Source organism: Aspergillus puulaauensis, chromosome 8, assembly GCF_016861865.1.
Source record: "Aspergillus puulaauensis MK2 DNA, chromosome 8, nearly complete sequence".
NCBI lineage: Eukaryota > Fungi > Ascomycota > Eurotiomycetes > Eurotiales > Aspergillaceae > Aspergillus > Aspergillus puulaauensis.
In genome coordinates, this window is record NC_054864.1 from 1,884,140 (window position 1) to 1,911,396 (window position 27,257).

At 49.6% G+C, this 27,257-nt stretch overlaps 9 protein-coding genes across 9 annotated transcripts; 8 read left to right on the forward strand and 1 right to left on the reverse strand.

Moving 5' to 3' along the window:
• Positions 1–489: 489 nt before the first annotated feature.
• On the forward strand, positions 490–4,123 carry chsB (chitin synthase class II; the record flags this gene model as incomplete). Its single annotated transcript, XM_041697007.1, has 5 exons — positions 490–731; positions 982–2,705; positions 2,757–2,941; positions 2,994–3,160; positions 3,211–4,123. The coding sequence occupies 5 exons, from the start codon at positions 490–492 to the stop codon at positions 4,121–4,123; spliced, it is 3,231 nt and encodes a 1,076-aa protein (XP_041562580.1).
• An 888-nt stretch (positions 4,124–5,011) lies between these two features.
• APUU_80698S (SAC3/GANP domain protein) lies at positions 5,012–6,684 on the forward strand (the record flags this gene model as incomplete). The annotated part of the gene is made up of 3 exons (XM_041697008.1): positions 5,012–5,081; positions 5,143–6,412; positions 6,468–6,684. The coding sequence occupies 3 exons, from the start codon at positions 5,012–5,014 to the stop codon at positions 6,682–6,684; spliced, it is 1,557 nt and encodes a 518-aa protein (XP_041562581.1).
• A 3,074-nt stretch (positions 6,685–9,758) lies between these two features.
• BEM1 (phosphatidylinositol-3-phosphate-binding protein BEM1) lies at positions 9,759–11,972 on the forward strand (the record flags this gene model as incomplete). Its single annotated transcript, XM_041697009.1, has 4 exons — positions 9,759–9,764; positions 9,912–10,016; positions 10,199–10,969; positions 11,028–11,972. 4 exons carry the CDS (start codon positions 9,759–9,761, stop codon positions 11,970–11,972), a joined length of 1,827 nt encoding a protein of 608 aa, XP_041562582.1.
• Positions 11,973–12,853: 881 nt separating this feature from the next.
• APUU_80700S (AFG1 family ATPase) lies at positions 12,854–14,712 on the forward strand (the record flags this gene model as incomplete). The annotated part of the gene is made up of 4 exons (XM_041697010.1): positions 12,854–13,217; positions 13,285–13,735; positions 13,789–14,305; positions 14,362–14,712. The coding sequence occupies 4 exons, from the start codon at positions 12,854–12,856 to the stop codon at positions 14,710–14,712; spliced, it is 1,683 nt and encodes a 560-aa protein (XP_041562583.1).
• A 1,921-nt stretch (positions 14,713–16,633) lies between these two features.
• On the forward strand, positions 16,634–17,297 carry APUU_80701S (putative di-, tri-valent inorganic cation transporter; the record flags this gene model as incomplete). Its single annotated transcript, XM_041697011.1, has 3 exons — positions 16,634–16,796; positions 16,847–16,926; positions 16,980–17,297. The coding sequence occupies 3 exons, from the start codon at positions 16,634–16,636 to the stop codon at positions 17,295–17,297; spliced, it is 561 nt and encodes a 186-aa protein (XP_041562584.1).
• An 819-nt stretch (positions 17,298–18,116) lies between these two features.
• On the forward strand, positions 18,117–20,262 carry APUU_80702S (uncharacterized protein; the record flags this gene model as incomplete). The annotated part of the gene is made up of 9 exons (XM_041697012.1): positions 18,117–18,392; positions 18,442–18,540; positions 18,597–18,670; positions 18,722–18,821; positions 18,875–18,956; positions 19,031–19,370; positions 19,428–19,551; positions 19,626–20,072; positions 20,176–20,262. The coding sequence occupies 9 exons, from the start codon at positions 18,117–18,119 to the stop codon at positions 20,260–20,262; spliced, it is 1,629 nt and encodes a 542-aa protein (XP_041562585.1).
• A 239-nt stretch (positions 20,263–20,501) lies between these two features.
• Positions 20,502–22,538, forward strand: APUU_80703S (ESCRT-II subunit protein VPS36; the record flags this gene model as incomplete). The annotated part of the gene is made up of 3 exons (XM_041697014.1): positions 20,502–20,602; positions 20,713–20,848; positions 20,898–22,538. 3 exons carry the CDS (start codon positions 20,502–20,504, stop codon positions 22,536–22,538), a joined length of 1,878 nt encoding a protein of 625 aa, XP_041562586.1.
• Positions 22,539–22,878: 340 nt separating this feature from the next.
• On the forward strand, positions 22,879–24,942 carry APUU_80704S (uncharacterized protein; the record flags this gene model as incomplete). The annotated part of the gene is made up of 1 exon (XM_041697015.1): positions 22,879–24,942. The coding sequence occupies one exon, from the start codon at positions 22,879–22,881 to the stop codon at positions 24,940–24,942; it is 2,064 nt and encodes a 687-aa protein (XP_041562587.1).
• A 136-nt stretch (positions 24,943–25,078) lies between these two features.
• On the reverse strand, positions 25,079–26,812 carry APUU_80705A (uncharacterized protein; the record flags this gene model as incomplete). Its single annotated transcript, XM_041697016.1, has 4 exons — positions 25,079–25,864; positions 25,942–26,083; positions 26,143–26,488; positions 26,554–26,812. The coding sequence occupies 4 exons, from the start codon at positions 26,810–26,812 to the stop codon at positions 25,079–25,081; spliced, it is 1,533 nt and encodes a 510-aa protein (XP_041562588.1).
• Positions 26,813–27,257: the final 445 nt, after the last annotated feature.

Consider the following 27,257-nt stretch of genomic DNA (forward strand, 5'->3'; position numbering starts at 1 on the left):
CGCCCAGCTCCCTCAAACTCCTGTTGCCCTGGCGACCGCGCCTCCACGCAGCTCCATGGCGATGAGCGTGCGATCGCTCGAAGCGCCGTCAGCAAGGAAAGAAAACATCAAAGACCGGAGCAAAGCTCATCTGTGCCTTGCGTTCTTCAAACTTTCCCCTTTGCCTGTTGGTCTGGTACCTGGTCTCGTTGATTGTCGCCTTTGTTTATAAGCCGCACCTCGTCCAGTTTAAGGTCAATTTACTTGGTGTGACGACTAGTATTTGCACTGTTCAGTACTTCTAAACTTTGGTTCTCGACAATTACCCCGGATAGCTCGCTATTCATCCAACCGCTCCTGGGAGTTGTCCTGCTCCCCCCCACTGTAAGTCACATTCTTTCTATGTCCCGAGGAATGCACAAGTGGAATTCTGACCTGATGAAACGGCAGTGGACGTCTTTTTCAATATCAAAGAGCATGACCAATTAGTCCGTCTACGAAGCAATTATTATGAGCCAGCCTCGTATACCTTACGGTCAGGACGAGGATCCTCCGGCTTATAGCTATGGAGGATCCTACCTGTCGGATAATGATGAATCTCCGATGCGTAACAGCGGTCCGACTATGCGACTTCTCCCAACCAGTTCTCAGGTCGAATCGACTGGTTATTCTCAGATTGAATCCGAGTTGAGCGCAGATCTGGGGGCTGCTTCAGCTTATCGATATGGAGATCCGTTTAGTGATGATAATCAGTGAGTTTTCCCAAGTGCCCCTGTCAAACCGTCACCCAGACCAGCGTGGCATGCCGATGATTCAATCCGGTATTTTGGCTCTATGTTCCGGTTGCCATGCCTTGTCCCGGCTGTCAACACTCATATCTGCCCTGTGGGGTTATGTATTGAATTTTTCTGCTCGTCGTTCTTGACCTTTCCTTCAGAGACATTTTGATGCAAAAATGTCTTGTCCACGAATACGAAAAACTAACCGCGTCTACTTCCGCAGGACGGAAAGCAGATATGCGGATCGGTACTCCTATGAATTTGACCGGGATGAAACACTCACACGCCCTGCTTCAAGCCTACGAAATGCGCCCACTATACCTCCGCCCACCGCATCGGTTGCGGACGAGATGCACTTTTCCTCTCGCCCCGCCTCGCCTACACGACCCTGGTCCCCTACCCGTGGGCCAGACTGGGCTAGACCTCCATCTGTGGCTGGCTCGCAATACGAACGCGCAGACTTGAATGGTAGCCCCCGGCCTGGAACCCCTAGTTCAAGATATGGTGGGAGTCCTAGGCGACCCCTCCCACCGGCTCCATTATTCTCAAAGCCAGGAGCAGGCGCGCGGGATACAAAAATTGATATAGGTGATGATGAAGACGACGACCCATTCGGCGGTGGAGGGCGGACAATAAATTCTCGCCATGGAGGCCGTGGTAGTGTTCAATCATTCACCAGCGGGTCAACCATCATAACGGATGAGAGGGATCTCGAAAAGGTTGATCTAGAAGAATACGACGACGATGAAACCAATTCCATGGTTGACCCCAACCTGCACTACGGACCGGCTCCAGAGAAACAGGGCCGTCGAGGTGTCCGTGACGCACAGGTGTCGAAGAAAGAGGTCCAGCTGATCAACGGTGAGCTGATCTTGGAGTGTAAGATTCCTACGATCTTGCATAGCTTTTTGCCGCGCCGAGATGACCGAGAATTTACACACATGCGGTACACTGCTGTAACCTGCGACCCGGACGATTTTACACAAAGAGGTTATACGTTGCGCCAGCAGATTGGAAGGACCATGCGCGAAACCGAATTATTCATTTGTGTCACCATGTACAACGAGGACGAAATTCATTTTACTCGGACCATGCATGGTATCATGCGAAATATCAGCCACTTCTGTTCTCGGTCCAAGTCTCGTACTTGGGGTAAAGACGGGTGGAAGAAGATTGTGGTCTGTATTATTGCCGACGGACGGAAAAAGGTGCATCCGCGGACACTGAATGCTCTAGCAGCCCTAGGTGTCTATCAAGAAGGCATTGCGAAGAACATTGTCAACCAGAAACAGGTCAATGCCCACGTTTATGAATACACGACCCAAGTATCGCTCGATTCCGACCTCAAATTCAAGGGAGCCGAGAAAGGAATCGTACCTGTCCAGATGGTTTTCTGTTTGAAGGAACATAACCAGAAAAAGCTGAACTCACATCGTTGGTTCTTCAACGCTTTCGGCCGCGCCCTGCAACCTAACATCTGCATTCTACTCGATGTTGGTACAAGGCCAGAACCCACGGCTCTGTACCACTTGTGGAAGGCCTTCGATCAAGACTCCAATGTGGCTGGTGCAGCTGGTGAAATCAAGGCAAGCAAGGGCAAAAATATGCTTGGTCTCCTGAATCCCCTAGTGGCAAGCCAAAATTTTGAGTACAAGATGTCCAACATTCTTGACAAGCCCTTGGAGTCCGTGTTTGGTTATATTACCGTGCTGCCAGGTGCGCTCAGTGCATACCGATTCTTCGCCTTGCAAAACGACGCTGAGGGCAACGGTCCTCTGAATCAGTATTTCAAGGGAGAAACACTGCATGGTAAAGATGCGGATGTATTCACAGCCAATATGTACTTGGCAGAAGACCGTATCCTCTGCTGGGAGTTGGTAGCTAAGCGGGAAGAGAGATGGGTCCTGAGATTCGTGAAGAGCGCTGTTGGAGAGACTGACGTTCCTGGTATGTACCTGACTCAAGGCATCCTATGGAAATTTGCTAACGATAGCGTAGATTCCATTCCCGAATTTATCTCCCAACGTCGTCGATGGCTGAACGGTGCCTTCTTCGCGGCCGTTTACTCCATCGTTAACGTTAAGCAGTTGTGGAAAACCGATCATTCTATTGCACGCAAGGTCCTGCTTCAGATTGAATCAGCATACCAGTTACTTCAACTAATTTTCACCTACTTTGGTCTAGTACGATGCCCCTCTTTCTTTTGAGATGAGGAGTTCAAACTGACAATCATAGGCAAACTTTTATCTTGCATTTTTCTTCATTGCAGGCTCCCTTACGGACAAGAAGATGGACCCGTTCGGCCACAATATGGGCAAATATATCTTTGTTGTACTCAGATATGCTTGTATTTTGGTTATGTGTCTCCAGTTCATTTTCTCTATGGGCAATCGACCTCAAGGGTGAGCTGCCCTTTTATACTCGGGCTCGGAACATTCTAACAAGTTTGCAGAGCAAAAAAGTTATACCTTTCCAGTATGATTGTGTACAGTGTAGTCATGATTTACACAGCTTTCTGTACACTTTACTTGGTTGTGCTTGAACTCATGGCCAAAACGGGACATGATGTGCCACTTACCGTCAGTGACACACTTTTCGTGAACATCGTTATTTCTCTACTCTCCACCGTCGGACTTTACTTTTTCACGTCGTTCATGTACCTTGACCCATGGCATATGTTCACTTCATCGGCGCAGTATTTCGCTCTGTTGCCCAGCTACATCTGCACACTGCAATGCTATGCGTTCTGCAACACCCACGACGTGACCTGGGGTACCAAAGGAGACAACTCGCTCAACACCGACCTGGGTACGGCCCGTATCATTAATGGCTCTATCGTGGAGGTCGAGATGCCTTCGGAACAACTCGACATTGACAGCGGCTACGATGCTGCGCTCCGCAATCTTCGAGACCGCCTGGAAGTCCCCGACCCCGGGATTTCCGAGAGTCAGCAGCAGGAAGACTACTACCGCGCAGTGCGTACGTACATGGTTTCCGTATGGATGGTGGCCAACGTGGTTCTCGCTATGGCTGTGTCCGAAGTTTACGGTGTCGGCTCGGGTGGTACCAATGTCTACCTCGCTATCGTCTTGTGGGCTGTCGCAGCCCTAGCTATTATTCGTGCCATCGGATCAACAACCTACGCTGTCTTGTATCTTGTCCAGAAGATCGTTGAGGGCAAGGCCAAGTTTGAAGCCGGGAACATCGCCAGTGCCAATGCCAGTGCGGCCACAAGCTCAGTCGGTGGTGGGACAAAATCGAATGTGTCCTATGGAAGCAAAGGCTTGAACGTGACTGACAAGATCAACGAAACCAAATGGGCATTTTCGAGGGCGATGCACAAAGCCATGTTTTGGAAGAAGTGATTCTTCCTTACCCCTCTGCCGTTTTCCTTTATGTATTTCCTTGTGATGTGACCCCTGATTCCCCATGCCTCTTGCTATTCTATGTCAGATGGGAATATTGTCATGATATGACTGATTACTGATGGACGGGACCGCGATGATAATAAATGATTTTTATGTACATATAATGAGCCGAATGTGACACACTACGGGCGAACATCAACATTTCTTTAACTGTATCAGGTACATACGACCACAGGGTGTGGAAAACAGGGCTTCCCGTCCGCTCAGCCGTACTTAAGCCACACGCCGGCTGGTTAGTAGTATGGTGGGTGACCACATGCGAATCCCAGCTGTTGTATGTTTTTTTTTTGCTCACCTTTTTTATTTTCCCTCCCTTTTGTCATTCCTTTTGAAGGCATACACTCTCCAGAGTCCAAAGTAAGGTAGTATATGGTATGGATGTGATTGGTGAAGACAAGACCACGTGAACCCAGTCATGTGATTTACCAGTACGGCAAACCAGTGCAACCACTCATGCAGCACGAAAATCACTCCGCCACCAAAAGTGACGGCCCGGAAGCGAGATCTCACTCAGTTCACTAATTTGAATCCTATTGATCACTTCAAAGTTCACACTCACCGTCAGTTTCACCATCACTGTCTGTATTCCGCCTTTCTACCTCTTTCTATTCTCTCTTCTTAGACCTTTCAATACGTTTTGGAGTGTAGATCCTATTCCTGGGCTATCTCTCTCGCCGGACATCTGTAGTTCATCCTGTCCAGTCCACGCTTTCAGGCCATCTTGGTCTCACCAACGCCCCTCTTTTTTCTCTTCTCACCACCCTTTCCCGTCTCTTTCTTTCATTTTACCTTCATTTCTGGTATTTTGCTTAGTCCAAAGCCAAAATGAGCTCCGGCATACCGCCCTGGCGTGCCAGCGCGTCAGCAACCACTACTGCTCTCTTTCCAAACCATGGTGAGTATTTCCCCCCTCCTTCCTCTGCTTATCATGGGATCTTGCTAACCATCTTCAAAAGCTACTCCGGCATATATACCGGTTCAAGCACGCCGTAGCCTCACCAAACCAGCCTCGAGTTCCACTACCCCTGTTTCATCTCAGCCAACAACAGCCGCAGCAGACGCAGCCGACCGCAAACGAGTAGATTGGCCGGATCCTGTCCGCATGTATGTACAACGGAGTTTCGCTCCCGATCAGCAAATCCCGGGGGTCACTAGGGTGGAGATGGAGACCAAGTTGAAGTCGGTCATAACGAACGCAGCAGAGACAGACATGCTCGGCAAGATTGATTGGGAGACCCTACCGTTGCCCCAGATCATGGTGCAGAATGATAAAACAAGGGTATTGGCTAATCCCGAGGCCTCAACATGGGGATCGCCCTACGCTACTGCCCCAACATACAAGCGCGATGCACCTGGTGCCGACGACATGTCTAAGAAAAGGAAGTCGGCTGAGTACCAAGCGGTTTCAGGCGCCTACCCACCGTGGAGGCAAACTAACAGATCAAATGCTTTTGAAGATCGAATCACTTATTCCCCAACAGACAAACGACAACGACTAGATTTCCAAAACTCAAGTAGTAAGTCCAAAGCTAATCTGGAAATGCGGAAGAGACGTTTTGAGGACCCCAGAGGAGGATATGGATCATCGCCGTCGTCACGAGGCGCTTCTCCAACGCCCGCCCCATCTGGTCCCGTGGTTGGAAGATGTCAGGACCTGGAGAAGCGTTATTTCCGTTTGACTTCGGCGCCGAATCCGGATACTGTCCGACCCCTCTCTGTGCTTGTGAAGACTCTGGATCTTCTAAAGAAGAAGTGGAAAAAGGACAACAACTATACCTATATCTGTGACCAGTTCAAATCGTTACGCCAGGACTTGACCGTGCAGCATATCAGGAACGAGTTTACCGTCAGTGTCTATGAGATCCACGCTCGTATTGCTTTAGAGAAGGGAGACCTTGGTGAGTATAATCAGTGTCAGACACAGCTGCGAGCTCTGTACACACAGCAACCGGGAGGTCACCCGACCGAATTTAAGGCATATCGCATTCTCTACTTCATCCACACTCGGAACTGGACGGCCATGAACGATGCCCTAGCCGATCTAACCCCAGCAGACAAGCAAAGTGGTGCTGTCAAGCATGCATTGGATGTGCGGTCTGCGCTGGCCCTTGGAAATTACCACCGGTTTTTCCAACTTTATCTTGACACTCCGAATATGGGAGCTTACCTGATGGATATGTTTGTTGATCGCGAGCGACTATCTGCTCTTTCCGCCATTTGTAAAGCGTGAGTGGTTCTTTCCTTGTTGCTTACCTAGGACCCTTGCTAACCGTGACTCTAGATACAAGCCAGACGTAAAAATCCGCTTCATCACCGAAGAGCTAGGCTTCGAGTCCGATGAGCAGAGTGCGCGCTTCATCCTGGACCATAGCGCGGAGGACATGCTATTGGAAAAGGACGGAGCCGTCAGACTGCTTACAGGGGTCAGAACAGCCCAATATTTTGAAACGGCCAAAGCCAGCGCCCATCGCGTGATTGATATCAAGGGTCAGATATAAGTGCCATTTCTCGATTTTCTCCATTAACTACGCCCGCTATTCACCTTGATAACACCTCCCGCACGCACCGATTCTTCTCCCCACCTTCCTCGCTGTTTTGAGTTACCTTGGCCTCATTTCTTCATTTCTTTGCTTATTTTCTCGCTGTTTGTTGCATTCATTCTTGGGTGTGTCCACGTTTCGCTGGGCCCCGGAGATAGTATACCCCGTCAGTTGCAAAAGCATCCGTAACTTCTACATCCTTATTCTGCGGTACGTTGGGAGTTTGGGAGTGGATGGATGGACCATATTTTGGCCGATTGTACACAGCCAATAAAATACAAAAGGAATATTTTAACCTTCGAGTCGTCTCTACTGAACTCATCAAACTCCCACACGTCGATTCGACGTGTAGGCCATGGACGCGTCGTATTCACCCTGCCCATATTGTACTAGTAAAGCAGGTAGTAGTAGCCGTTACGTATCTCGAGATATTGTGTGGATCAGAAGTGGACAAGACAGACCCGCTGCCACGTTCTCGAACATAGCGGGTCCAGACGAGTCTTTGAAACGCCGGTGTCGGAAAAAGGACACGTCCATTTACACTTCGTAAGTATGGGGTATCTATACTCCAAGTACGTACTTCGCCGGATATGTAGCACCACCCAGCCAACCTGGAACTTAACTTGGAGCCGTTAGGGAGCCACTTACCAAACCCGGAAACGAGCTGCTAGGGATAAAGTTCACGACCGTTGAATCGCCCGAATTTTCGGTTCAATCGAAGAGGCGGAAGCGGGGGACAGAAGAAGGACGAAAGAATGGAACCGAAGAACCAGGTGGGAGGGGTAACCGTGGATGGAGGGGAGGGAGACGTCAGACGCAACGCAGGCGCGGGAGGCAGGACCGGACGATTGCCGCCAGCCAAGCGAGGAGGGTCCTTTGTTGGCGGGTGCTTTCTTTGGTTGAGAATGGGGCGGGAAGGGAATAAAGGGCTTTCATCGGGGTTACTGGAAGGAGGTGGAAAGGAGGGATGGAATCTGGAGAGTGTGGTTGGGTTGAAAGCTGCTGGTTGAGCCTTTGAGGTTCTGTCGTGCCCACTGCCACTGCCATGGCAAGAGACCTTCTCTTTTTTCTTTTTTTCTTTCAAGGTGCGGCAAGGTACAAACTTAAGATCTGGTGGCAATTCGTCTTTGGACTGTCGGAACCAGCGAAGGGGAGTGCTGTCCAACCGTCTTGGCCAACATTGAGTCACAAGAAGGCTGAAGAAACAGAGACGGCAGGGATGAGGATAAGCTTCCTTGATACATAGAGAGCATCTTTTTGAGTGGAGTGGATAAGCCTGAGATGCAGCGGGGAAGCAGGGCCGGTGGAATAATACTTCGCTTTAAACTTAGCGGCATAGTTGGCTGTATAGTACTCTGTAGGCTGTAGTATATTCGCTGGAATGCCATATAATTTAGGATTCTATTCTCTGTCCACTGCTCTTCTGGGAATGTTTTAATATCTTCATTGACTATGTAGAGCGAGGACCTGTGAATTCCCTCTCGTTCCTCGATATGCTTTGTTATGAATGGCGACGAAGATGGTAGATGAACTAGTTATCTTCCTAAAGTTGATGGGCGAAGGCAACGTAGCCCGAAGGTAGCGCAAACCGGCAGTACCAGGATACCGGAAATCATCTAGGTGTAATCACAGGTTGAATGTCTAGACGGTCAACCTATATCAAGCAATTGGATTGCATTTCCGTTCACTTCACCTCGCTGACTCACTGCTTACCTACCTAATGGGAGGCGGGCTGTTCTTACCAGACGCCTTGAAGTAACGAACTACAACATGAAGGATGAAATCATTGACCACACTTGGGAATAAGGGGTCAGTAGGGTCTAATTAAGCATTCTTTTTATTTGAAAAACGATCAGTGTTTGATTGTCTTGAAGATTGGACTCCATAATAACTAGTTAGAAACGAGTTCTGAGGCTGGTTTGAGCGACAAATTAGCAAGATTACCTGATATAGATGACCCGCGGGTAACTTGGACGACTAAAAAGTGCTTGGCAGATGCAGAATAGTGGCGAGGAATAGTTATGTGATGGGGCATTAAATCAGCGGCGTATGGCAGGGCGTTACTGATGGAAATGCAGCTACAATCAGCCTTAGTAGCAGCCATGTTCAGCCTCTAATTCACAGGTCCTTACGGTATATTCTAGTCGCAAATCCACCGTCATCAGCCCGACTCCATACAAACTAACGCCACACTCGAGCTGCTTCGTTCCCCGCGGCCCAACTCGACTTACCGGTAAGAGAAAGGAGCCGGTCGCAGTAAGCTGGACGCGCTTCTCCTGCATTTTCGACGCATCTTCCTTGCCTGTTGGCTGGCCTGTCCGTCGAGATCAGCCTGTCCCAGCCGACTGGGACCTCCGCCACCTTTTTGAAGCGCCAGACTAGCAAATACTTCAATCTTGACTCCCAACCCCACGACCCCTTTTGGTGCCTCTCTGAGTCTCTGGTTCCTCAGCCACCGATCTTCCTGGAGTTTTGCCCGCATTCGATATCTTTCTGTGGAAAGAGGACCCGCCCAGCTCTCTGGTTCATCCACACTTGAGCTCAATCGAGAGAGGCGGGGGAGACCTCCGGACCAGTGTTCTGTTTGATCTCCGTCCGTGGTAACTCAACGCACGAGAGCGAACAATTCTGGAACACAAAAATTATCGGACGGCGATTTGCCTGAGTTTCTGAAAAGGGAACCGACAGGGATCTTCTTATTATTATTACACTGTTATCGACGCTCTCCCTCTCCCGATCCTCCTTCATCCTCCTCTCGCTCAAGCCAGCCAGCCAGACGCTCTTTCAGCCCTCACTCTCGCTCTTTCAGGTTTATTCGGTCTCTTTGACGATTACATTCTCTTTGTTGCGTCTTGTGACGCCTTTGGCGCTCGTCTCTCCTTTATCATCTGTCGGTGGCTTACATCGGGGGTATAATTGAATGGTGTTGGTGACCTGTCGAGTCTCAATTCCCTAACCTGGCGAATTCCATCGTCGCAATTGCTTGAGTCTCGAATCGACTGCTGCGTGCATCTAATCTAACTCCGAAGATAATGAAGGTACGTTTAACCCAGGTCCATTTTGCGATTGATATGTTTTTATTGTCGTTATTATTGTCGAGTTCGACATTATTCGACAAATTGCAGTGAATCACCGCCTTGATTCTTCCTGTGCTTTGATTAGGCGATTAACACCACAAATTTTAGGCTCTCCGACGCTCGCTGAAAGGGGAGAAGGATCCCAAACCCCACCACCACCACCATCTGTCCATTACGCCCAAATCCGCCGTCGCCATTCTGCCTCCAAAGAAGGTGCGTGCGCTTTAACCTTTTCCTTTCCTTTCCCTTCTCCATCCCTTCTGTCGCTTTTTCTATATCTCTATATTTGCTTCTCGTCCCTCTTTATTCCCACCCTCTTTTGGCCCATCCCATTGTTTACCGACCCCCTCCTTTCCTCGGCTTATATTAATCAATCTTCGTTCGAACGCGTACAGGTCATCAAGGCGCTCTACGATTACCAGCCCGAACCAGGGAACAATCAGGAATTGCCCTTCAGCAAGGGAGATTTCTTCCACGTTATTAGCAGGGAGGACGACTCGGATTGGTACGAGGCGTGCAATCCCCTTATCCCTACCGCCAGGGGGTTGGTCCCAGTATCCTTCTTTGAAGTCGTCGGCAAAACCCAACGAGACAGCAGCGGATCCGTCGACCTTGGGAACAAGAAAGAACCTCACGATTCGGGTTTCGCTGACCGGGCTACTTCTTCAGGCTCTGAATTCGGCTCAGGCAGCTCAAAATCTTATCAATCGCACCCCGCATTTCCCAGGATATCAATGATGGGCAAAGCTGGTGGAGGGGCGATGGTCTATGGCATCGTCCAGTACGACTTCCAGGCAGAACGTCCAGATGAGCTGGACGCCAGGTCGGGAGAGGCAATCATCGTCATCGCCCAGTCAAACCCCGAATGGTTCGTCGCAAAACCCATCGGTCGCCTCGGTGGCCCGGGCCTTATCCCCGTGTCTTTCGTTGAGCTTCGCGATATGCAGAGCGGGCAGGCAGTCACCGACCCGCTTGAAGCCGTCCGGCGCGCTGGTGTTCCCAAGGTGGAGGAGTGGAAGAAAATGACTGCGGAGTACAAGAACAGCAGCATCACCCTAGGCAAGATCGAAGCGGCTGGCTCGATGCAATCCGTTCAATCTGGCATGGAGAGAATGTCAGTGCGGCAGAGTGCAGACCATATGAGCCACATGAGCCAGAACGGCCAAGTGAGTCCCCATTGCTCTTTATCGCGCTCATCGCAAGGTTCTAACAGATATTGTGTAGGGGTTTCACAATCGTAATGCCAGCAAGGCATCTCTCGCTCAACCAACCGTCCATCAACATCAACCATCACAGAGTCTCATCCAACCTCTCGTCGCACCTGTTGCTGCGTCAATCCCTCGTTATTGTTTCGACAACGATAAATATTGGTACATTATCGAAGTTAAGATGGAAGATGGTCGCTGCTGGGAACTGTCCCGATACTATCACGATTTTTATGATTTCCAAATCTCTCTATTGACCCAGTTCGAGGAGGAAGCGGGCAATCGCGGCAAACCTCGAACTTTGCCATTTATGCCTGGTCCTGTCGCCCACGTCACCGATGCGATCTCCGATGGCCGTCGTCATAATCTGGATGAATACATCAAGAAGCTTCTGTCTATGCCTCCTCACATCACCCGATGCCCTCTTGTTCGTCAGCTGTTCGCTCCTCGGCAGGGCGACTTCGAGATCGACCCTAGTGCTTTTGGCGAAGATGCAAGGTTCTCAGGTGGCTCGCAACAGTCTGACCATGAGATCTCCCCCAGTGCATCTAGACAGTCTTCGCAAACACAAACGGGCGGGCCTTCCGAACGCAGCTCACACTCGCACTCCGCCTCGCACTCACACCAGCGATCCCAGCCGTCTAACTCCCACCTCAACGGAAACCCACCTCCAATGATCCGCCAGCAGAGCTCGCTCACACAAGTGTCCACAACTTCCGGCAGCGGAGCGCTGAAAGTCAAGGTCTTCTTCCAGGATGACCTGATTGCCATTCGAGTTCCGGGTGATATCAATGCCCAGCAGCTCAAAGAAAAACTCAAGGATCGCTTGAAGATCACTGAAGACATCGTGGTACAATACAAGGATGAGCCTTCTGGCACCTACGTCGACCTTGTCAGCGACAACGATCTCGATACCGCTATTCAACGAAATTCTAAACTCACCCTTTATGTCGGACTTGCATAGAACCTATTTACGATAGAGATCCTTTTCTGTTTATCTTTGTGTCTACCCTCCCTTACAGCCCTTGTTGCTTCATCTCTCGCTGTCATTTCTTTTGTGCCTACTCATACTTCAGCCCGACTATTTCTCTTTTGTTTGGGTATTCAGGATGTCGCGGCGTTCAGGGATGTTCTTTGGTCATCAGCCCCACGAATGCGTTTGTTAAATTCACGAAGTTGAGGATGTCAAGATTGAGACGTCTGAAATGTTGATGCGATCATGTACATTGGTTTCCGTTCTTGTTTTTTTTGCTCTCATACCCTTTTCCCATGTTTGTCGTGTGTACATAAAATTTAGCCTGCATATACAGAGTTAACTTCAATATTTGACATTTCTTAACAGAAGTAAACAACCCAAATTGCCTGTCCATGAAACAGGAACCATGGGACGAGGCGACGCCCATTTTCTGAGTCCGAGTCGGAGCTAAAACTGGGGGCCGTCTCCCGAGTCACATGACCGCCTCCCTCGGCAACGATGCGGTTCTTTTTCGCCTCTAGATTTGCCAGAACGCCGACGTTGAATACGTCTTTCTTTTACTGCAATTGGGCACTTTTTGTTAATTCACTTGCGTATTGCCTATATATCCCTGACCATTACTATAACCCGCCCGTGGAAGAGTAACCGCGCTAACCACTCTCCCTTCCGCCCCCGCGTCTCTTCCGCCGACAATCACGGAAATCCGGCCGGGCAGGTGGAAAGAAAGAAAGTACACCAAGTGCAAAACTTCACAGAGTCTGCAACTCGCCCGCGAGCCGACTTTGCTTTACTCACTACCTCCATAGACGATATACCTGCATGAATTTATAACAGCGCAACCCTCGGTCATTGTTGCGACTGCGATCTAGATGCCAATGAGTGGCTCCTCCGCCAGGCTTTGCGCGGACCATGTCGCCAGCGCGCTTCTGAGACGGCGAGTACCGGTACGCCCTGCGGCCCTGCGTACAACGAAGCCAGCTTATATCACGGATTATCGGAGAAGTCTACACAGTGGGCTTTCCTACCGCTCCCGAACAAACCCAGGGATTCCGCGCAGATGTAGCCGGTGGAATGCGGGTGCGTACTCGGTGAACCAGGGGGTGAGACGATGGGCAGCAACTCTCACAAATGATGCGGCTGTGAAGGCTCCGGCTAGCGAGACTGGTGGTCCCTTGGCAGAGTATGATACGAGGGTCCAGGCGGGGAGGCTTCGAGACGATCCCTATCAGAGACGTAAGTGGGCGGCTAGCTATGCGACTTAATGGGCGTCGGGGCAGTACTAATACTGTGGAACGTGTAGAGATAATCGAGCAGCTGCAAGATTTATACGAACGGCTCCGGTCATATGAAGCTCCTGCGGTCGTGCGCCCAACTATAGAGTCGTTGGACCAAGCGCCGAAGAAGTCGTTTTTCGGCTCGTTATTCTCAAAAGCGCCTGCGAAGCCGGAAACGTCGATTTCGGAGGATCTGCCTAAAGGTCTTTATATGTATGGGGATGTTGGATGTGGGAAGACGATGCTCATGGATTTGTTTTACGAAACGCTGCCACCGAATATTTCGTCGAAGTCTCGGATTCATTTCCATAACTTCATGCAGGATGTACATAAGCGGATGCATGTGGTGAAGATGCGGTTTGGTAATGACTTTGATGCCTTGCCGCTGGTTGCGGCTGATATTGCGGAAAAGTCGAGTGTGCTATGCTTCGATGAGTTCCAGTGTACGGATGTAGCTGATGCTATGATTCTACGAAGGTATGTCCGGTTTCTATCACCTCAATTTTCCAGTTTACTCACACTTGTCTCAGACTCCTTGAATTGCTTATGTCTCACGGCGTTGTCCTCGTTACCACCTCGAACCGACATCCAAACGACCTCTACCTGAACGGCATCCAACGTGAATCCTTCATCCCGTGCATCACCCTCCTAACGACTGTCCTCAATGTGATCAACCTTAACTCTCCCACCGACTACCGAAAAATCCCCCGTCCGCCATCTGGTGTCTACCACAACCCTCTAGGTCCAGAGGCCGAGCAGCATGCTCAGAAATGGTTCGACTTCCTCGGCGACCCGATCAACGACCCTCCACATCCGACCACGCAAGAAGTCTGGGGCCGCAAGATCCAAGTTCCTCTCGCCAGCGGCAAGGCTGCAAAGTTCAGCTTCCAGCAGCTCATTGGATCTGCTACAGGTGCAGCAGACTATCTCGAACTGGTCCGAAATTACGAAGCATTCATCGTCACGGATGTGCCGTCCATGACGCTGCACCAGCGTGATCTTGCTAGACGGTTTATCACATTCATCGACGCCGTCTACGAAAGCAGGGTACGTTCACTTCCCAATGTATATAGGTTTCCCCGAGGCTAACATCTTTAAATCAGGCAAAACTCGTCCTTACAACAGAAACCCCGTTAACAACGCTCTTCATCTCCGAGTCTGAAGTCAAGACCTCTCTCGACGACAGCGGCGAGCACACGGATCTCTCCGACTCCATGCGCATGATGATGGACGACCTCGGCCTATCCATGAAAGCACTCAAAACATCCTCAATCTTCAGCGGTGACGAGGAACGCTTTGCCTTCGCGCGTGCTCTATCCCGTCTTTCTGAAATGGGGAGCAAGGAGTGGGTTGAGAGGGGTTTGTTGGGTGTAGGATTGGATGCTGCGAAGGGGAAGCAAGAGCATGATGCTTATCTGAAGGCAAGGAGCCGGTGGAGTGAGGATAACATGTAAATCTCTTTATCCTGTCTTTTTTTTTCTCTACCCGGAAACTGCATTTCTTTTCTTTTGTTTTTGGAAGCTTATGATAGAAACGAGGTGAGATACGAGGTGAGGTGCCTCGATTGGGGGTTGTCCGCATGGAATGGCATGGTCTGTTTAGATATTTTTATGTTTGGTTTGGTTGGTTTAGCTTGTATATAACATTTACATCGATAGAATTATACATACCTACCGTCTATACCACTTTTATGTCTTTTCTCTGTGGTTATCGAGAAGTCTGGCATACAAAACAACATCACCTTTAGCCCTTGGCAGCCACGGTTCCGTCTCTAAGGATCTGTATCGAGAAAACGATGCCAAGTATATCCGCCTTGCAATTCTTGGTAAGTTGGTACGTAATAGAAGGTACACTGGAAGAAATGGGAGAAGTGGAATGTGCGATGTTGGTAAGGTTCACTCAGGCATGTTAAGTGGGTGGTCACTGGAAGGGCCTCAAGTAGGTAAGTGGTATACGATCTTGAAAATAGGCCGGTCTATAAGCTCCAATCCAGTCAACCAGTAGGAAATTTCCAAAAACAAACAGAAAGACTGAATTGAAGTTCTGCACAATATATTTATTCACGGACGGGGTTGTCAGGGAACGAGCATACCTTGTTCAATCTTGCAGAGAAGCATCCGCAGCACTGCAGATATGGGGTACTTGTTGCAGACAGTATAAGAGCAAAAGCACCGGACAGAGAAATAAAACTGAGAGCACTGTGACCTGCAAATCAGCGAGATGGGCTTTGATTATCTTGATTAGAGAACTGACCCTGTTCGTATGTATGATGCGGATTCCGACATCCCTTTGAAATACCTAATATTCGACTTCCATTCCTGCATTCCCTGTTACACAGCAGCCCACAGGCAGCCTGGAAAGGCAAATACGGCTCTTTTCTGGGTCAAAATGGGTTCGGTCACCCAGACCGTGCTGTTTGCTTCATAACTCTTCCGCACAATTCAGGGCAATGAAGCTCCAGATATCGCGGTCTCACCGGCTAGCGGCGGCCATCACAATATCTGCCGCCTTCTTTTTTACAGAAATTGCAGGTTGGTATTCTTATTCTCCTGTAAAAGGTGGATTTTACATCCCTAGAATCTCGCTGAATCTGCAATAGTTGGCTTTTACACCCATTCTCTGGCATTGGTGGCAGACGCCTTCCACTATGTGCGTGAGTACCAAATGGCAGAGATTGCATCAAGCTAACACCATCAGTTAAATGATCTCGTTGGGTTTATTGCCGCTTTTACCGCAATAAAGGTTGGTTGTCACTTAAAAATGGTCGGCTTCAACTAAGCACCGGCCGCCAGGTCTCAGAATCCAGTAGTTCGCCTCAGGAGCTTTCGTTTGGATGGCAACGAGCGCAAGTCCTGGGAGCTTTCTTTAATGGGAGTCTGTTGTTTGCACTGGGAATCAGCATCTTCCTCCAATCAATTGAGCGTTTCGTCACAATGCATCGTGCGTTAGCCAAGTCTGGCACGGGTTTACTTACTCATACTCGTCAGATGTTGAAAATCCCAAACTCATGTTTATCATTGGGTCAATTGGCTTGGGGTTGAATATAATCTGTGCCACTTTCCTTCATGGTAACTTGCCTTGCCACTCCAGATGCTCATGTTTTTTGACCAATATCCAGAGCATCACCACCACGGCGGACATGAACATGATCATAATCATAATCACCGTGATCACCACCATGACTCAGAATTGGGAGTAAAGTCCCAAGAACAAGTTGATCTTGAGAAACAGCATGAAATTGACAATGAAACCAAGGTTCGAGTCTGTTCAAAGGTTTTTAAACAGGTCCTTGGCTGAAATTCGCTATAGCATCTTGGTCACCGGCATTTGACGCATAAAGAAGCACCCGTACATGATGGACACGACCTGGGAATGATGGGTGTTTTACTCCATGTTCTTGGTGATGCAGCAAACAACCTAGGAGTAATGATTGCAGCATTGGTTATATGGCTGACTCAATATGAGGCAAGATTCTACGCTGATCCTGCCACCAGCCTGGGAATTGCTGCTATGATCATGCTATCTTCTATCCCACTCGGTAAGCCGTTTATATTCAATGGCGCGGGCTTGTAGAACTGATGGTGCTAGTGCGACAATCCGGTCTGATATTGCTCGAAAGCGCACCGAATGGACTTGACCACGCAGACGTGAAACACGACCTTGAAAAAGTAAGGCACCTCATACGATTCTGCACGGTCTTAATCTTAAACCCATCTCTTAGATTCCTGGCATCGTTGCTGTCCATGAGCTTCATATCTGGCGTCTCAGTCAGCATAAGATTCTCGCATCAGTGCATGTTGCTATATCAGACCACTCAGTGTCTGAATTTTCAAGCCTCACTAGCATTATAAAGCAATGCTTCCACGCCTACGGAATTCATTCTGTAACTGTTCAGCCCGAGGCTGCGACTCCCATAAACACCGAGGGACTGACGTACGATCAGGAGGGGATAAATGAACCGGACTCGCCTCCAAAATACGCCGACGAATGCCAGTCCAAATGCGGCCCTTTGTGCAAAGATCTGGCATGCTGTGAATAGATGGGGGAACTTTCTGAGGGATGTGGGTGGACGGAGGAATGGAAATTATTCTGGAAGCGGGAGGAAGTTGCGGGCCGTCGTGTCATTTTCCTTCTTTTCCGTCCTCCTCTTCTATCTCTGCATTTCCCTTCTACCTCTAGATGTTCTCCACTCTATGCATCTTTTCATCGTCGCCAATCTGGCTGATGGTCAGGCCTATTGCAGGTGCTCTGACCTTGCAGTACTTGGCTTGCGGAATGGTTCCGAGCGGACCCACGATGAATCTAGATATACTTACTCCAAGGCTGCACTCTTGTGTTACGGCCCATACATTATTAGAAAAGAATCCAACGCTGGTACTTTGCTGTTGTTTTGAATGATCTCACCTGTAGTTTTGCACAGAACGCAGTAAACCACACAGCATTCTCTTCGAAGAGGAAACTAAACGCGTTCATGCAGCGACATACTCCGAATCTCCAACTGATAAGCACACACCCCACCCATTCCCTCATTCCGAAGCGGATACTCGGTAAGCTTGGAATTGATATCTATGAGTATGGGCTATTGGATTGATACCCACTGGTAAACGCGGGGTAGAACCAGAGTCTCTACTGGCCATCAACGCCGAGACGAGACATCTGGGTCCTCTGCTGCATGAGATCATAGGTCCATCTCAATGATCAGCGCCGTGCATTTCCGCCATGACACATATCAGATAAAACAGTAGCACTTTATGGTGTTGCCAAAAAGGAATATAATTACCGAGGCGTCCAGTCCGTGACACCCGCTTCTCTTTGTACGCAACCCACCGGGATTTTACACACTCACTCCCCCAGAACCATGGCATCTGCTTGGGAAACACATGCTCGCAAAGCTCGCGACATTCTCCAACAGTCCATTCCGAAACAATGGATGGTGCCGGCTAACCAGCTGCCTCCTGCAACTCAGCTCAATGTGGTGGATTTCCCGCGTACAAGCGGGATCCTTACGGACAAGGAACTCGCTATAACGGAGATGTCCGCCACGACTCTTGTGGAACGGATGGGCGAAGGTCAAATCAGTGCCGAAGAAGTGGTTGTGGCCTTCTTGAAGAGGTCTGTTGTGGGGCATCAGCTGGTATGTCGAGCTGCGAACAATACCGAATTTGGCTGTTAACCTCTCCTAGCTCAACTTTGCTACAGAGTTTATGGCCGAGAAAGCCATTTCGCGAGCCAAAGTGCTAGATAGGTACTATAAAGAGACTGGAAAGCTAGTTGGGCCTTTGGTATCTATGGCGACTCCCTTCACCTCATGGACTATCCAAATACTGAGTGTCAATAGCATGGTGTTCCTGTTAGTGTCAAGGAGCATATCGGAATTAAAGACTTGACCTTAAATGGAGGTTACGCTGCCTGGTACTGTTGTCCTTTATATTTGTTGATGATACCTAGCTAATTCAGACGAAGGGTTGACGACATTGCGATGGAAGACGCGCTTCTCCTGCAATGCCTTGAGAAGGCTGGAGCAGTCTTCCATGTGCGAACGAATCAGCCTCAGTCTCTCATGGTAATTTCTTTCCTATCTTTCATTGCAGGCAGGGTCAATTCTCACTCCACAAGCACCTATGCTGCAGTAATAACCTCACTGGGACAACCTTGAACCCGTACAACCGCTTGCTTACCCCAGGCGGATCTTCAGGAGGTCAGTCAGCCCATGGTTCCATCAGTGGGGTTATCACTTTTATAATACTGGTAGCTAACTCGAGTATGACCTAGGGGAGGGTGCATCTATGGGCTTTAGATGTGCTCCGCTAGGCATCGGAACTGATATCGGTGGCTCAATCAGATGCCCTGCAGCGTTCTGCAACGGCTATGGCTTTCGTCCAACCGCACGAAGAAACCCGACCAGTGGGCTCAAATCCCCTGAGCCGGGCCAGGAATCAATCCTCGGTGTGGTTGGTCCACTTTCTAGCCAATCTATCGAAGATTTGAACTTGTTTCAACGTGCAGTCCTTAATCAGGAGCCATGGGATATAGAAACATCGTTGGTGCCAGTACCTTGGAAGGATGCCAGACCAACGAAGAATATGACAGTGGCTATTATGTGGGACGATGGGTACGTGCTGTCTACTCCATATTTTTTTTATTTTTTTTTCATGCTTAACGATACCAGCTGTATTCGTCCTCATCCCCCGGTGCTCAGAGCTCTGAAGCATGCCCAGAAGAAGCTGCAGGGTATCGGCATTAAAGTAGTTGACTGGGAGCCCTACAAACATGGCCACGGCTGGGATATTATCGTATGCAATCCATCTCAAATATTATAAAACATCCGCATAATATGCCTTGCAGACGTTTGCTAACAAACCAAAAGTCTTCTCTCTACTTCCCAGATGCAGCCGCCAGCCAGCGTGCGCTCATTGCGCAAACAGGTGAACCGATCCTCCCTCTCACCGAGTGGGCCTTTCAATATAGCCGTCCCGCACCATTGGCCGTGGGCGAGGGCTGGGAGCTGAACCACCAACGGGACATCTATCGAGACGAGTATCATGCGCTTATGAAATCTCGAGGAGTGGATTTCATTCTTTGCCCCGCATATGTTGGTGTTGCGCCGGTTCTGGGTGAATCCCACTACTGGAACTACACTGCAATTTGGAACATCCTGGATCAGCCTGCTGTCGTATTTCCCAGTGGGTTGAATGTAGATCCGCAGCTGGACGCTGTAGACAAGTCTTACCAACCAAGGACTGTAGTGGACGAGAGAGAATGGAAAAAGTATGCACCTGAAAGGTACACCGGCGCACCGATTGGACTACAGCTGGTAAGTATTGATCTCTGCCCTCAGGCAACATATTCTTTTGTATCCTTTACCTATCGTGACAACTGGCAAACCATCAAGCTAACCGGGTCACTTCATCCAACAGGTCGGAAGGCACTTCAAAGATGAGGATACGCTGGCAGCTGCTAGCTTAATTTCGACTGCATTGGAGGAGCAAATGGCGAAGCTATAACTGAACAGTATGTATGTAGCATTTTCGTAGCGGGCATTGTAAGCAGACTTAAAGCTCAGGGCAATGGAGGCATCTATATACAAAGAAAACTAGTCCTAATCAGGAAATGGGCCGATCAACATTATGTCAGCCAAGGAGGGTCACGGCGGCGATGGTGCACTTCAACATCTCCTCCATTCTCGCCCTGGAGTCTTCTTTCGGATTTCAAGAGGCGCAGAAATGCCGGTTGAGTTTTCTAGATGTTTTTCAAGGCTCTGGATCTGACCACCGCGCTCCGTCCTTTACTATTGCCCGATGAGACTCTGCTCTTTGTCCAGGATGCGGTGGGGTTGTACGAAGGGTAAGTGGGATACGACTTCTGCTGCTGCTGCTGCTGCGATTGTTTTGCTTTTTCTCTGGTATGAGTTACTCAGGCCATGTTGGCTAACTCCCAATTTCTTGAATCGATAGCAAATACAAGGTCGCCAATTATCAAAATGGCCATGCGTACCTCACGTCACACCGAGTTTGCTACGTCGCCGTCGACGAACCACGGAAATACTGTGTCGCCATTGACCTGAAGGAAATCGACAGAGCGGAATATCAAGTAAAGCGCCACCTGTTTTGATCTCACGGCTTGTTGCTCATTTATACAGGCGGGTTTTTGGAAATCGTCAGCGAAGGTTATCATATACCCCAAACCTCCGAAGAACATAGACGGACCTCGAGGCTCGGGTGCAAGCCCATCGCGGTCGCTACCTTTGAGGACACAATTAGCCGGCACGCAGTCACCCTTCCCTCAGACATCGGCACCTAGCTATACACCTCCTCCACCGAAGCCTGTGAATGCGACATGGGTTTGTCCAATATGCTCGTTTTCCAACCCAGTACCGTCGAATTTCGACCCCTCTACGGCGACTAACTCTACACCAATACCTCCTTGTCTCGCCTGTGGAATAAAGCCTCCATTTACGACAATTTTGAAGGCTGCAATTGCCGCGGCAACAAGCCGGGAAAGCCCAGCTATAACACCCTCAACGTCTCAGGTCGGGCGAGGAACGCCACCGGCGGGGATTGGGCCTACAAGTACATCGAATGGCAGTGGCTCGGTGATGTGCCCGCGCTGTACATTTCTAAACCACCCTTCTCTTCTTGAGTGTGAGATTTGCGGTGCCTCTTTATCGACTGCCAACGCGTTGCGGGGCCCCGATAACCAGGACAGGTCGGAATCTCCGGCACCTTTCTTCGAGGAGGGGAATATTCGGAATACTGATGTCAGCGATCATATAAAGCTTTCCTTTCGAGGAGGCGGCGAGAAAATCTTCCTTGAGAGACTCAAGGGAGCGCTGGTCCAGCGGAAATGGCTGCTTTACAACGCACCCCCCGCCCCGCAGCAACCATCACAGTCAAAGCCAACATTGTCGCCAGATCCGACAGGTGTATCTACTGGTCTAACCGCGCCCGCTCAGACTCGATCGCCTGGTGTTGGAATCGCCGGTTTGGAAAGACGAGGGCTTGAAGCTCGCAAAAACAACGAGCTTATGATTGGAAATGCGTTCGAAGATTTGGAGGCGCTTATGTCGTCTGCGAAGCAAATTGTTGCATTGGCCGAAACACTGGCGAGAGAATCAGGCATAGCTAACGATGAGACTTCGGCGGAAACTAGCGCAGTTCTCTCTGAATCTGCTGCCGCTCTTGGGATGGTTACGACGAAAGATATGCTCGGATCCAGCGCCAGCAACCTATATCTATCTGAGCTATCGCGAAACTTAGCCGAGTATCTCACTGATGACCGGAAGGGCGTCCTCCAGAAAGAAGGTGGAATTATGAGTCTTATTGACCTTTGGGCGGTGTTCAATCGCTCCCGAAACGGGGTTGAGTTGGTAAGTCCTTCGGACTTTCAAAGAGCGGCTGAGCTCTGGGAGAAGCTCAAGCTGCCTGTTCGACTTAGACGGTTTAAAAGTGGTCTCCTAGTAGTCCAAAGGTACGACTGGAGCGATGAAAAGACCCTTCGACAGCTCCAGGACTGGATGGCCGATCTCCGACAGGTTCCACCTCCTGAGCCTGTTCCCTGGGACTGGCGCTCATTTGGACAACCGGTAACAGCTCAGGAGGCAGCCCAACGTTTCAGATGGAGCGTGGGAGTGGCAGCAGAAGAATTGGAGATGGCAGAGGACAAGGGTATTTTCTGCAGAGAAGAGGGCATTGAGGGGTTGAAGTTTTGGACGAACTTTATAACATTCGATCCGACGCCCGCTAAACCTAATGGCTTGGCTATCTCAACTTTGGAGATCTAATGAGCATAGATTTGATACGAGTAATGCCTATATAGTATAGAATCATGAGAGATCATCCTACATACTGTGTAGAAGTCCGAATGCGTCGATGCAGTGGATGACTCAGGCACGTCATTACGGTAGGTGGCAGCTGACCCCGCACTGATAAGGAACTCCGCATGCCAACTTGGAGCTCTGGAGCTCACCGCACCTCCAAGCATCGATCATTTATACTCTTCAGACTATTTCCTTCTACTTTACCAAGTAGGGCTCTTGTTCACCGCCGACTGTCTTCGATGTGACCTAAACGGCTGGTCGCCGTCCGCCATCGGTCGCTATTATCGTTGATATCGCCACAGCCATGGCTCACGTTAGCACGGTGTCGATTCGGAGCATACGCAGGCTACCAACCCCAACCTTTCAAGCTCCATACGGCTGTACATCTCAAATTCGCTGCTTGTGGGGATGCTCGCATGAAAAATATAACCGCGACCGACACAAGAGGCACATAGAGTACATACTCAGCAGGCACCAACGCCAACGAAGACCTCGTCATCCCTTGCGGGACCATCAGACCATATACCCAGATCACCACTATCAGTCGTGGCGGAATCCAACATGGGACTGGGGCTGGAACAGCTTCAAACCCAACTTTCCTGAGACCCAGGGTAGGCGCAGACAGGAGCATGACCATGACTCCTGGGAACATCAGGCACAGAAGCGGATGGAACGGATTAGGAAGGAGATAGAGGCTGATCCATACGCGGTCTTGTTTGGGCGAAGACTGGAGCCGTTTGCTTCAAACTTCGGGGTCAGGTTTGAGAATGGGTTTACTTCGTTGTGGCGGTCGTTGTTTGGTCTTGATAAGCCGGAGAATGATACGAGGAGTAATATTGGGAGGAGAGTCAAGGAGGATTCGCGGAGCGCCTCTGGTGGTGACATGCGGGTTACTGAATCTGAACGGGCACAAAGTCAACCTTCGCCGGACTCAACGGATGCTAGGTTTGAATTCGACCCTGTCAGCGGTCGTATGGTTCCCAAACGACCTGAAGATGATTACGTTATAGAAGGGCAAGCTGCGGCACATGGATCCTCCAAAGACTTTGACATCTCATCATTAAAGAATGCTGAAGCAAAGCCATACGATTTCTCTAAATCAGATATTGTCGGCAGCTCAAATAAGGGAGACATCACTATACCTGAAAGTTCAGCAGCGCCTGAGGGTACATCTGGATTCATTATTACCCCTCAAAGTCAAGCCTCCAATTTTGCCCCGACTAATAAAACCATGGATGGCATACCTAAACCCCTTGAAGAGTCTCAAGGAGCTGCCGATGCCGAGCCGTTTCAGCTAAATCAAAAACCTGAGCACCCAATGCCGCCAGATAACGATAGCTACGGCGCTCTATCGAATGACAACATCGTTAAACCAAGCCAAATTTTCGGCGCAGAAAAGACTGTTTCTGAAAAACCAGTAGTGAAGCACCACAAGGAAGAAGGCCTCGATAGGGCGGGTTTCCTTTCCAGACGTGAAAGCGAAAAACCCATGTCTACAGCAATTGATGAGGGACTTGATCAGTTGCGTGCCAATGATATCCGAGCTGTCTATGAGCAGAGAAGATTAAGCATCGAATCGGAGCTCGAAACCGAGGCACCTAAAGATTTAGGCGAGACTTCCGCCGATGCTGTGGATGTCGATAACAACAATAAGCCTGTGGAAAACCTAAATGCCGACTCATCAGCGCCACCTAGCGAGTGGCCTATGAATACCTTTTTAAACAAATCAAACGAACAAGCCCCAGATATAAGCACCTCGCACCATGAGGCACCAACGACGGGTGATACCTCAAATGCCGAAGTATATCGCATATTTGCATATGATCCGTCTTCACTTTCAGTGACAGAAGCCGAAACTACCTCATCGCTCCAAGCATCAAGCGGGCATCTACGTCCGGCCGAAGTGCTCACGCGCTTGACGAATCCCGCCAAGTTCCTGCCATGTCTTAATCAAATGCATAAGGAGGGATACGAAATTGTATCAGGTGGAGGAGATATTCTTGTATTTCGAAAGGCTCCTGAAACAAAAAGTTCAACCGTCAACGATACTCAAATGGAGGATGTCCCAGAAACCATCGCTGAGGAACACCCCGATGAAGCGGCTGTGGTCCAACCAGCACATGATGACTTTTATACCGGGAATTCGTCTTATAACCAATCATCTACCGAGCAATCACATTCGAAGAGCGCTCCGAAGTCTAGGTTTCGAAAAGTACTACGGCGAATGTTCGTTAGTGGTGTTGCCACAGCGGGTACATGCTATGCGATAGGCGTTGTTAGTGAGTATTTCAGGACTGGAGGAGTGGACGGATGGGGGATTGATGGGTTCACAGAATTTGAGTCAGAAAGACGCCATATGGAGCGTTAAATAAAACTTCCAGGATGTTTTAGCGGGTTGGTTATCCTCTCCGCTCTTATGTAGAAGTGAGCAAACAATCTCAACTTGGAATATTATCCTATTCCCTCCCATTCAGAACGCTGCATCCAATGTCCCAGTAAACCCGTCAAGGTCCGCCAACGATCAATTCATCCTCTGCCTTCTTTGCACGCTTCTCGTTCTTCTTGTCATCCCACACCCAGTCCCACCATGGCTGGCAAAGTCCCTCCGCAAGACCCCCGATCTTATCCTTCATCGAAATCCTCCTATTCTCACGCTCAACGGCTTTAGCCTTACCCTCCTCACGCTTCTTTTCCTCAAACTCTCTCATCTTCACCTCTTTCTCCTCCATCTCCTTCTCATCCTCACTATCAGGATCATACCCCTCGTCATACGGGTACTTGCCAAACACTTCCTGGAGCACCCCACACCTCGCCTGCCCGCTCATAAGGTACATCAGCATCCCACATAGCATCTTCTGCGCAGCCAGAAACTCCCACTTCATCCACAGGTCAAACTCGCGGCTCGCCAGGATCTGGAACGAGCGCGGTCCGCTCTCGTTATCCGGGTTCGAGAGCTGGTCCCATTCTACCTGCTCCATGAACCGCTCGATATTCGTCTTGCTATAGAACCGCTCGTTCATGTTCATTCTCGGCACGTGGCCGTTTGTGCTGGTTGTCTCGATGTCCGAGGGTTTGTGTCGGCCGCACCAGACCCTCGAGGTCTTTTGGCCTGGGAAGATACCGCGGAGAATGTGCAGTTTGGAGCCGTGGAGGCTGATGAGGAAGCCTTCTTGGTCTGGGAGTTTGTCGCCGGGAGGCGAGAGACAGTGGATATTAGCCAAGTATTGGGCAAGGAGGAGCTTGAATTCGCCTTCTAGGGCTTTCTTGAGGGAATGTTTGCGGTCGGCTGTCTATAGAGGAGAGATGAAATGTTAGTCACAGGGAGTATTCATCCTCTCGGTGGGATAACACGAAAAAGCCTACTTACCGTCACGACAGGTACAACGACATGCGGCATACCCCGGTAGGGTTCATAGTCCAGCGAAAGCGAACCCGCGGTGTAGGGTGAATCCCGATGCTTCGCGCGGTACCCAGTCCAGTACTCTGGCTTGCAAGAAACCAGTCTCGGTCTATCTCGAATCAGAAATATACCGATACCTGCGTCACAAGTGATTAAACAAAAACTCACCTCAGAAAAAAGAACTGTCGATGATCGTCCATCTCACGACGAAGCTTAAACATATTCGAAATCTCGTCAAGAAGAGCATAAACAACCTGTCCTTGCGCCTTAACCGCCTCTTCGAAATCGATCTTCTTCGAGGTAGATGAAGATGAAGACGACGGACCCGTACTTGAGCTCTTGCGCCAACTACCAGTGCCATCGCTATCATATAGGCCATGCTTAAAGGGTGGAACCTTCTTCAGGGTCTTGAACACGCCACGGAACCGGATGTCGACCTTTGACCATCTTCTGATGTCTACCTCACGGCCGTCTTTTGCGGCGCGGAAGATCCACGGGTTTCGTTTGAGGAGATCTAGACTTTGTTAGACGATTCAGTCGCGGGGAGTGTTAGGCTAGATGGAATATTAGTGGACATACAAGAGCAATCTGCTTTCTCGAGGTATCTGGCCGGAATGATATCGATGTCTGCGCAGTTGAGGTATACCCTTGCCTTGAGCCCGTGGACGTCGATTTCGAGCGGGAGGGCGCCATCGTCGTCAGAGTCTGATTCGGTCTCGGATACAGCGGTTTTCCCATCCTTCCTCTCATCCTGCTCTTTGTTATCTCTCACATCCTCCTGGGTTTTGACCTCTTCTTCTGGAACTGGGGAGAGAACATGGGGTGTGTGGCGGTCCATGGTCGAAATCGATGACTTTGCAGCTCGCTTTCTCAACCAGGGTGCCGGTCATGGAATTTGTGGAGGAGGGAGGATGAAGAAGTCAATGAGGCAGGAATTCACTGAAAATTCAGTCTGGAGTTTCTTGTGAGGAGTGTTACTGTGGTGATGTTGGCTGTGAACTTGTTTGCGCAGATTATACCTTCATTGTGAATCGTTTCAAAGCTTGACAATACCAGATTGAAGAGCATGTTTTAAGCTCAAATAATACGGCTGTTTAACTGGCTAGTTAGTTCATATTATTATAAATTATAAAGGTAGTCAAGGCTGGTTATTTGTTAGATACTGTTGAAGAGTTCTATAGCGAGGTATATCTGTATTGATTCATTGCGATCTTTTTCAGCCACTCATGTTAGGGCTAGATGCTCACTGGACTCTGAGCCTGTATAAAAGCAGTTCTCCCAAC